Source organism: Podarcis raffonei, chromosome 13, assembly GCF_027172205.1.
Source record: "Podarcis raffonei isolate rPodRaf1 chromosome 13, rPodRaf1.pri, whole genome shotgun sequence".
In the NCBI taxonomy this organism is placed as follows: Eukaryota; Metazoa; Chordata; class Lepidosauria; order Squamata; family Lacertidae; genus Podarcis; species Podarcis raffonei.
In genome coordinates, this window is record NC_070614.1 from 31,752,714 (window position 1) to 31,763,858 (window position 11,145).

The 11,145-nt window shown below is 39.9% G+C and overlaps 2 protein-coding genes across 2 annotated transcripts; both read right to left on the minus strand.

Annotated features, from left to right (window-relative positions):
- Nucleotides 1-1,301: 1,301 nt before the first annotated feature.
- Nucleotides 1,302-2,252, minus strand: LOC128399343 (olfactory receptor 14A16-like). The gene has a single exon (XM_053360686.1). The coding sequence runs from the start codon at nucleotides 2,250-2,252 to the stop codon at nucleotides 1,302-1,304; it is 951 nt and encodes a 316-aa protein (XP_053216661.1).
- A 4,943-nt stretch (nucleotides 2,253-7,195) lies between these two features.
- On the minus strand, nucleotides 7,196-8,134 carry LOC128399345 (olfactory receptor 14I1-like). The gene has a single exon (XM_053360687.1). It carries the CDS (start codon nucleotides 8,132-8,134, stop codon nucleotides 7,196-7,198), a length of 939 nt encoding a protein of 312 aa, XP_053216662.1.
- Between the last annotated feature and the right edge of the window lie 3,011 nt (nucleotides 8,135-11,145).

Here is an 11,145-nt window from a genome sequence, read left to right on the forward strand (position 1 = left end):
ACCACTCCAACAAAAAACACCCAACAGTCTGGAGTTGGCAAAAAATAGAAGACCCCAGTCAATTAAGGTTTCCACAAATATTTCCTACTCAGCCCTTGGAAAACTGATGACTAACCTGTAGACCCAGACTGCAAAAGGGCAGGAGGGTAGGCGCTGAATAAAGAAGAGGTAAGAGTGCAGGACAGAGCAAGCTGAAATAGGCTGTCACCACCTCTCTCCATTGGGCAAAATTGCCCATCAGGCCATAACATTCTCCCCTAGGGAGATACCACCTCTCCTCTTCTTCCAAGGGAGGAGGGGTGTGGCAAATTTGCCCCCTCCAAAAATAGTAGAATGGGATCGTACGAATAACATCTATGTCTGGAATATTTGTGATGAAGGTCAGATTAGAACTATTTTAATTGATAAGGATGTAAATTCTGGCAATATACTGATTTTTGTTTGGGGACATCATCATCATAATTTATTATGGTCAAAGACCAGCTCGAAAAGCACAACTGGGACAGTTTTCACAAGAATAAAATATACATTTAAAACATTGAACAACAACGATAAACGCATATACACATAAAGACTTAAAGTTTGGGCTACCATACAAATTGGCCCTGCCACCATGGAGGCCAGCTTTTTATTCAATTCATACCTATAACCCAGGAATAAAAACCAAGTGATAAGGAATCATTCTAGTCAATATGATCTTCCTCTTCTTTTCCATGATCATGTTTCTCATGAATTCCCTCCATTTACATGTCAGGCTTACTTGTATTCAAATTCATTCCTTCTCCTCCTGCTCATTATACCTTCACCATTCTCAATTCAACAGCCTAGTTGAAAGATCTGCTACACTGAATTTAAAGAGCAGGGGTAATTCATGCAACAGTCCTCCAAATTAATTTTGTGGGAGGTGTGCATGGCTGGTGAACTTGGCTGGCATTTGCAGGTGAGCTATGAGACTTCGCAATGCTGAATTAAGGCACTATGAGAAAAGCTTTACCAGGATCATTTTCAGTGGTACAGAAATGATGCTAATCAATAAGTCATTGAAATATTATTTTTCTAAAAAAGGAAAAGAAATGAGGAAAAAATAGGGGGGGAGATCCTATTTCTGCATTAGAAATCAGGATTGAATAATTTTAGGTTTTATGTAGTCAAAATACTCAAGATGCACAGGAAAGCAACAAATGACACTGAAGGAGGACAGAGAGAAATTCATTTATAAAAATGTTTGCTGAAAAGTGAAATGTGTATAGCACTTATGTTAAAAAGTGCATCCACACACATAAAAGCATGCAAACTTATTTTTAAATAATAACTCTGGAAAATGTTTTCAAGGAATGTCCAAGATCTAAGAGTTTCCACAAAGCAGCCTTGATTTCCTTGTTTCTCATACTGTAGATGAATGGATTCAATGTGGGAGGAATGATGGTATAGACCACAGCAAAAGAGATATCTGTATAAGAAGAAGCATTACTGGGAGGCCTTGCATAGGCAAAGACTCCACTGAAGAGAACCACAGAGACAACAGTGAGGTGGGGAATGCAAGTGGAGAGGGCTTTTTTCTGACCATGAACTGAAGGGATTCTGAGCACTGTAGAAAAAATCTGAATGTATGTTATGATAATGAATATGAAACAACCTAGTCCCACACTCCAGCTCAGCACCAGGAATCCAACTTCAACTAAGTAGAAATCAGAGCAGGAGAGCTTCAGTAATGTTGGGACTTCACAAAAGAACTGATTGACAGCATTAGAACAGAAAGTGTTTGCAAAGATGCTACCTGTATGTAACATGGCAAAAAGAAGGCTCGTAATCCACAGGATGGCCACCATCTGAATACAGGCTCCTTTGTGCATAATTGTCTCATAGTGGAGTGGGTTGCAAATAGCAACATTGCGGTCATGTGCCATTATAGTTAGGAGGAAAAAATCTGATGTCCCAAATAAGAAATAAAAGAAAACTTGAGCAACACATCCGGAGTAAGAAATTGACCTGCTGTTTAGGAGGGAAATAGCCATTGATTTGGGTACGATGACTGAAATTGTTCCAACATCCATCATGGCTAAATTCATCAGAAAGAAGTACATGGGTGTGTGAAGGTGGTGATCAAGGACAAATGCAATGACAATGAGAAGATTTCCTATTATTGCCATCAAGTACAAGGCTAGGAACACAAAGAAGTGTAAGACCTGCAGTTCTCGAATGTCTGAGAATCCTAGCAGGAGAAATGCAGACATGGAGGTAAGATTGTGCATTATGCTCACAGGACTTGTTCAGATGCTTGCTGTGCAAATAAGAAGGAAATAACTATTAATATACAAATGTTGATTCATGAGTTTAATTTAACCAAGATTCCTTTAATCTAGCAGTCACATATACCAGACAGGCAAATGTTATTATGGGCTCTTTGTTCCCTTGGTATTGTCACGAGAGTACTACTGTCCTTTCATTTTCCCTTTCCACCTTCACGTTTGTTGTAAGATGCTTTCCCATCCCCAGTGTTTAAGTGGTTAATGGGGATGGGGACAACTCAGCTTTCACCTCAGTCATCAAAATGTTTGGATCAACCAAGGTTGACTGGGTTGCAATTGTAGCCTAATCTGGATTTGTGTCCCCAAATACAGTGCTACCTCGGGTTACAAACGCTTCAGGTTACATACGCTTCAGGTAACAGACTCCACTAACCCAGAAATAGTACCTCAGGTTAAGAACTTTGCTTCAGGATGAGAACAGAAATTGTACAGCGGCGGCATGGCAGCAGCGGGAGGCCCCATTAGCTAAAGTGGTCTTCAGGTTAAGAACAGTTTCAGATTAAGAACGGACCTCCGGAACGAATTAAGTACCTGAGGTACCACTGTACAGCAGAAAAACCTGATCCAATAACATTTCTTCAGTCAACTAAGTCCCCAAAATAATTCATTATAAGAGTGTCTAGTCCTGTGAGCAGTATATAGCTGGAGGACTGAATGCAATGTGAGGTGACGTCTTACCTTTCTTTTTTTTCTGTTTGTCATGTTTCTTGGTCAGGTGTACTCATGTGTTACTTCCATATCTTAGAATTCTAATCCTGGTGTTTTCCACAGATATAGTAATGTCCCAGTTAATGCAACATGCTGTTTTTTTATTATACTTTCAATTCATTGATTTCACTGTGAGAAAAAATTCTAAGGGAGAAATGTAGTGTAAGAGTAGCAGTCAGAGAGGGTTGTAGACTGAGAGAAAGGGATTGATGAGAAGAAAGAAAAAACAGTCATTTTTTTCATCATGGGTAGTGTTAGATTCACAGTTGTTGTTTTTTCTTAATAAAAAAAAACTTACCTTGCTCCTTTAAAAGCAGTTAGGTTTCAGTGTGGGTAAATGAAGTATTTCATTTAGCTGCTGCACAAGCCCTTTCCAGAATATTGCCTAGCAGTTTTATATCCAAACTGATTTTTCGAGCTCTCTGTGTAGGAAGGAAGTTAATTGTATATCAACTCTGGCATTTTGGCAAATTGCTCCCATGAGCCCAAAACAGCTTATCAGAAACAGAACTCCCTCACCTCAATTATTACTTAATCTGTGTCACAAACATAAACAAATAACTAATATGGGCACACTGAGAATAAGAGGAGGAGGGTTCATTCCTGTGCAATACAAGGCATTCCCATGCAAGTGTCTTCCCACCAGGCAATGTGTTTGCAAAGGAGCGTCCCACAGAAATGAATCCCAAATATCTCGCAAGCAGACCTTCTCACAACCAATTCCCCAAGTCCCATTGCCATGGAAACTACCCAGACTTACATCTAGGCATAGTACAGTCCTCAGAAGTGCTCAGCTAGCTGTGGGTCCCAGCATGCTTTCAGTCATCATCTGACATGGCTGGCCACCTGCAGTAGAGCAATGTCTGTTGGTAGACCCAGGTGGTTCCTGTGTCACTGGGGCCTTGGAAATGGGCTATGAGAAAGCTAGGGGGTCAGAGTGTGGATTCTGCAGGACATTTCTTTACAAGCAAAGGGGCACAAGGACAAAGGAGTCCCCTGCACCCCATAGGATTGAATTCTCCTCTCACCAATTGGTGAATGGAGGATTAAGTCATGCTTGGCTGTGCTTGGAATAAATTCACATTTCAGTTCTCTCCCCCCCACCACCACCTATGTTCCACAGCATACATACTGGATTAAAAATATCTCTACTCTATGCATTCAGCATTTTGATTTATACTTAGAAAGTGTCTAAAAGCTATGTAGTGTATCCCACTACAGAAAGGAGAACCACACGTAAGTCTTTGCAGTCAAACTACATAATCTAGTCTACTATGCCCTCATAAATTTTATGTTGCTGCAAGTCTAAGACACAGTTCATCTGAAGTTTGCAAATTTATATATACTTACTTTGGAGGAAATCTCATTGAGGTCAGTAGGGTTTGCTTCCAATAAGACATGCACAGGATTGGACTGTATTTGATTGAAAGGTCCCCTAGCTGACTCCAATGTTGGTTGTTTTCTCCTTGCAAAATACAGTTTTAATAAAGAGAAGTTTCTAGACATAGATCATGCAGCACTTAAATTACAGGCTCCAACCACTTTAACTATCCAATTCTGAAAGTTGAGTTACTTAAAACAAAGAAAAATATAATTGTGTGGGTAGTGAAGTCACCAGGCTGTTCTATACCTGTAGATGTTTCCAGGACATAAAAACAACAACAGGCAGATCAGAATGCCATCAAGAGTTAAGCATGTGTGTGCGCGCACACATACACATGAAAAGTTTATACAGTGGACGCTCGGGTTGTGAACGTGATCCGTGCGGGATGCATGTTCGCAACCCGCAGTGTTCACAACCCGTGTCTGTGCACACGCGGGTTGCGATTTGGCACTTCTGCGCATGTGCAAAGCATGATTTAGTGCTTCTGCGCATGCACGACTGCCGTAACCCGTTCCGGTACTTCCTTGACATTGTCCGCAACCTGCAGCGGATGCAACATGAGGTATGACTGTATATGAAAAGCAGGAATTCTCTGACCATGCCAACAAACACATGCACATACCTGAGGAATCTTGTTGTGACCAAGGGTGATGGAAGATTCAGTCTTCTGAAGTGAGCCCCCACTTACAATGGTAGACAGTACATCTTTCCCCTTATGTGCCTTTAATTAAGTACATTCCTGTGCAGTTGGTCCAGCAGGCTGTTCCGTGTGCCCCTTCAATCAAATAGATTGTCATAGATCTGGCACTTCAGAGGAACATTGGGAAAGATCTTGAGATTCTAACTGATCTCATTAATGCCAAAAATTCAACGGAGGATGTGCTGATATTTTTAAACAATATAATGCAATTAAATTAACACAAAAAACTTCTCTCAGAAATGATGTCATAAATTTGCCAGTGACCCTCGGTTAGAGATGGGGTGGTTCTGGCTGGGATGGCTGGATCTGTCTCTCCCCGCAACACCCCCACCCCCACATTGTACTATTATGATTGGAGGTGGGTTAAGGGAACAAAGGCTGCATTGATATGGGGGTTATTGAGGCAAAACAGGTATTGCCAGCTCCTGGCCCACCATGAATAGTCCCCAGAGAATATGTAGTGATGACACACAACTCTCTCTCTGTGTTCCATTGGTACCAGGAGAGGCTTGTAAAGTACTTGACTGGTGTCCGGAGTCTTGATGTGGGCCCAGACAATGAAATGAAATCAAGGCAAGATGGAGTTGTTCTGGGTGTATGGTTCCTGAGTTTGGGAAATGGAAAAACAATCTGTCCTGTATAGTGTTCCACTCCCCTTAAAGGAGCAAATTCATAATCATTTGGGATCAGGAGTCAGTGGCTTGAAGTGCTTATGCCAAGCTTCAGCTGGTGCACAACTATTGTCTTTAATGGACAGGGATAGCTTGGCTACCATCACTCAGACTCTGGTAACCTCCAATTGTGCTATTGTCCAAGAAATAAGAAATAAAATACCACTGTATTATGTAGAAGCACTCTGGGTCCTCCATCCTGCTGGAGACCTGCAATTTATGTGCAATCTTGTAAGAGTGCATGAATTACTTAAGATTAAGGATGTGTGCAGTGAATTCAGACAAATACCAAATTCATCCTGAGCCAAAGCAGGGTGCCTTGAGGGAGGCAGCAGGGTGGGTTCTGGATTTCCCCAAGCTGACATGGGATCTGTATGAGGCTTCCCAAGTCAAAGCACGGCCTTCTTGCTGTTCCACACTGCCATTGCTGGCAGGTCAGAAAGCTCCACAAACAGAAAGGAATGTGCCTTCCCTCAGCACCTCTTGTTAGAGATATTAGAATGGAATTCCCTACTCTGGATCTTGTGCACCATAGAAGTGAATAAGCTCCACCACAAGAATGAATTCCAAAAAGTTTTACTGCAAAATGTTTTAAACTAGTTACAAAATAAAATGTTACAAAATGCAAAGTAACAAATTTCTCTAAGCAAACTAGCAATATGTTCCAGTCTTTTTAAAGTCCTTGACATTGTCCAAAAACATTTTCTCTTCAGTCCCAGATAAAGGTCCTATCTCAGTTGCACATTTTTCTAACCATAAATTCAATTCTCAATTTTTGGAGCAATTCGCTGTTAAAAAAAAAATCCTCATGACATTTCCTCAGCATTTTAGTGTGCATATCTTCTAATAAATATATTTATGTGCAGTTTTTACTAATGCACACATTTTTAAAGCATTTTTTGTGTTAGGTTCACTAATATATCCATTTATTTACATAAATTCCCTGAATATATGGATTTTTCTAAAACATTGGTTTATGGGCAAACTTCATAGGAAAATTCAGAGAACTGAATTTGTGGTTAAGTTCGTATATTGAAGTGAAATCTATCAACTGAAAATTTGATAGATTCAGTTTAGAATGAGAGCTGCGGTGGAATTCTCACCCATTGTTATTGGAAGTAGCAAGGGACGAGGCCTACACCAGTGCTTAGAAAAGGAACCTAATCAATAAAAGCCAGACAATATTAGAATGCCATGTTGATTTCTGCATAGATTAGAATTCAGCTGATATTAGGTTGAATGTAGCCAAACTATGAATATGAAAAATGATGGATGAAAGAAATTCAATGTAAGCTAGAAGAGGCATAGGGTAATGTATGTGATAGAAGTAATGTTTGCTGGTTACTGAAATGTGTGTGGCACTTTATTTAAAGGAAACCATTCACATACAGAAGAGCACAGAATCCCATTTTCACAGAACAACTCAGGAGAAAACTTTAGAAGATTTCCCAAAATTTAAAAGTTTCCACAAAGCAGTCTTGATTTCTTTGTTTCTCATGCTGTAGATGAATGGATTCAATGTGGGAGGAATTATGGTGTACATCACAGACAGAACTATATCCAGATCAGAAGAAGAATCACTAGGAGGCCTTGCATAGGCAAACACCCCACTTATAAGAAACACAGAGACAACAGTGAGGTGAGGAAGGCAAGTGGAGAGGGCTTTTTTCTTTCCATGAACAGAGGGGATTTTTAACACTGTAGAAAAGATCTGCATATATGTTAAGATGATGAAAACAAAACAACCTAGTGCTATACCAGAGCTTAGCACAAGAAGCCCAACTTCAACCAGGTAGAAGTTAGAGCAGGAGAGCTTCAGTAGTGGTGGGATTTCACAGAAGAACTGATTAACAGCATTAGAACAGAAGGTATTTGCAAAGGTGCTCCCAGTATGTAACACAGAATATAAAACACAAATAGCCCACACAATCACTACCATTCGAATACAGGCTGCTTTGTGCATTATTGACTCATATTGCAATGGGTTGCAAATAGCAACATAGCGATCATGTGCCATTATAGTTAGGAGAGCAAAATCTGATGTTCCAAATAACATAAAAAAGAAAACTTGAGCAACACATCCAAAATAAGAAATAAACCTGCTGTTTAGGAGGGAAAGAACTATTGATTTGGGTACCATGACGGAAATTGTTCCAATGTCCAGCATAGCCAAATTCAGTAGAAAGAAGTACATGGGTGTGTGAAGGTGGTGATCAAGTACAATTGCAGCAACAATGAGGAGATTCCCTATGATTGCTATAATGTACAATGCTAGGAACACAAAGAAGTGCAAGATCTGCAGTTCTCGAATATCTGAGAATCCCAGCAGCAGAAATGTTGACATGGAGGTAAGATTGTGCATTTTTTTCACTGGGCATATTCACATATTACCTGTACCAGAATAAAATAGGAAGAAATATTGAGTAAACAGTTTAATTTAAGCTGGACTCCTTCTGTGTAATAATCAAATGAAGCTGATATTTCTTTGCTGAAATATGAAATGAAAACATATAATGATACGCTGTCTGACCCCTCTGTATTGTCATGAGAGAATCCCTGTCCACTCATTGAGCCTCTATATCTGTTGCAAATGTGTTCAGGGCAAGGTCTGACTATATCCATAATCTCTTCTCCTGACATCTATGCATTCAGAGGGACATCAGAAAGAGAAGCCAACATGCAGGCACATCTATGTCATAGGAGTTCACCACCAAGCTATACTGTAGGTCCCAATGATTCAGGGTTCTCAATTAAACTACCATTTTATATGCACACAATATACACATATAGCCTTCCTTTTGGGTGTTTGGATGGACGTGGAAGGAAATATGAAACTTAATGCAGCCTGAGAAGGCAGGGTGGATCAACTATTTTCATATTTTCAACTATTTCCTCCCACCCTTTCCACAAACTGTGTGAACACATTTGTCCCAGTTCCTCTGCCTGCCCCAGAAAGGTCACCAAACAGCAGGCCCTTTTCACAGTTAGCAGTCCCCCCCCCCATAAACAAAGAATTGCTACTCAATATTCTCTCTGGTCGCATTAGAAGATGGAGGACTCTCAGATGAATGCAGCACCATTGTATCATAGCCCCACATAAACTTATCTGAAGACTTTCTGGGCACCGCAGTTCAAGAAGGACACTGAGAAACTGGAACGTGTCCAGAGGAGGGCAACCAAAATGGTCAAAGGTCTGGAAATGATGCCTTATGAGGAACGGCTAAGGGAGCTGGGCATGTTTAGCCTGGAGAAGAGGAGGTTAAGGGGTGATATGATAGCCATGTTCAAATATATAAAAGGATGTCACATAGAGGAGGGAGAAAGGTTGTTTTCTGCTGCTCCAGAGAAGCGGACACGGAGCAATGGATCCAAACTGCAGGAAAGAAGATTCCACCTAAACATTAGGAAGAACTTCCTGACAGTAAGAGCTGTTTGACAGTGGAATTTGCTGCCAAGGAGTGTGGTGGAGTCTCCTTCTTTGGAGGTCTTTAAGCAGAGGCTTGACAACCATATGTCAGGAGTGCTCTGATGGTGTTTCCTGCTTGGCAGGGGGTTGGACTCGATGGCCCTTGTGGTCTCTTCCAACTCTATGATTCTATGATTCTATGATTCTATGACTAGTATAGGGGCTCACTATATCACTGCACACACAATTATTAATAGCATACAAGCCACCATCCATTTTTTTTTTAATAATATTTTTATTAAACAAATTTTATATTAATACAAACAAAACATACATAAACAGACAACAAACAATAACAGAACAAAAAACAAGTACCATTTCATATCCTAATTTCTTAAGCCTTTCTTCCTCGACTTCCTCTTGCCTCCCGTTTCTGTATTCCAAATTCTTATAATTATTCAGCGAATCTTCCCTTATTTTACTATAAATTTATTCTAATCATCCTTATTCTCTTTGTCTTAACCATTACTAATAGTAACCATTTATTTTAATCCAACATCATTCTAACTGTCATTAATTTTGTAGTATTTCTTTAAATAGTCCTTGAACTTTTTCCATTCTTCTTCCGCCGCTTCTCTTCCCTGGTTTCGGATTCTGCTCGTCATTTCTGCCAAGCCCATGTAGTCCATCACCTTCATCTGCCATTCTTCCAGTGTGGGTAGATCCTGCGTCTTCCAGTACTTTGCAATGAGTATTCTGGCTGCTGTTGTAGCATACATAAAAAAAGTTGTATCTGTCTTTAGCACCCCCTGGCCGACAATACCCAAGAGAAAGGCCTCTGGTTTCTTGGGGAAAGTATATTTAAATACCTTTTTCAGTTCATTATAAATCATTTCCCAGAATGCCTTAATCTTCGGGCACGTCCACCAGAGGTGAAAGAATGTACCTTCCTTTTCTTTACATTTCCAACATTTATTGTCAGGCAAATGGTAGATCTTTGCAAGCTTGACTGGGGTTATGTACCACCTATAAATCATTTTCATTATATTTTCTCTTAAGGCATTACACGCCGTAAACTTCAACCCGGTGGTCCACAACTTTTCCCAATCAGCAAACATGATGTTATGACCAATGTCCTGAGCCCATTTAATCATACTTGATTTTACCATTTCATCTTGTGTATTCCATTTCAGCAGCAGATCATACATTTTTGACAAATTCTTAGTACTGGATTCTAACAGTTCAGTCTCTAATTTTGATTTTTCCACCTGGAAGCCTATTTTACTGTCCAATTTAAACACTTCATTTATTTGATGATAATGTAACCAATCTCTCACCTTCCCTTTTAGTTTTTCAAAACTCTGCAATCTCAATTTGTCCCCTTCCTTTTCCAAAATTTCCCAATATCTTGGCCATTTCGACTCCATATTTAGCTTTTTAACTGCCTTAGCTTCCATTGGTGATAGCCACCTTGGAGTCTTATTTTCCAGCAAGTCCTTATATCTAACCCAGACATTTAATAGTGCTTTCCTGACAATATGATTTTTGAAACTTTTGTGCGCTTTAACCTTGTCATACCACAAATATGCATGCCACCCAAAAATATTGTTAAATCCTTCCAAATCCAAAATGTCTGTGTTTTCAAGAAGCAGCCATTCTTTTAGCCAGCAGAAAGCTGCCGCTTCATAGTACAATTTAAAGTCTGGCAGGGCAAACCCCCCTCTTTCCTTTGAATCCGTTAATATCTTAAATTTTATTCTGGGCTTCTTGCCCTGCCAGACAAATTTAGATATATCTTTCTGCCACTTCTTGAAACAGTCCATTTTATCCATTATTTGTAATGCTTGAAACAGAAACAACATTCTTGGCAATACATTCATTTTTATAACTGCAATTCGACCTAACAAGGAAAGCTTCAGGTTTGACCAAATCTCCAGATCTTTTTTCACTTCTGTCCAAGTTTTTTC

Bases quoted from the DNA above. Each gene is read 5' to 3' on its own strand.
- LOC128399343 (XM_053360686.1), bottom strand. From the start codon at position 2,252: ATGCACAATCTTACCTCCATGTCTGCATTTCTCCTGCTAGGATTCTCA.
- LOC128399345 (XM_053360687.1), bottom strand. From the start codon at position 8,134: ATGCACAATCTTACCTCCATGTCAACATTTCTGCTGCTGGGATTCTCA.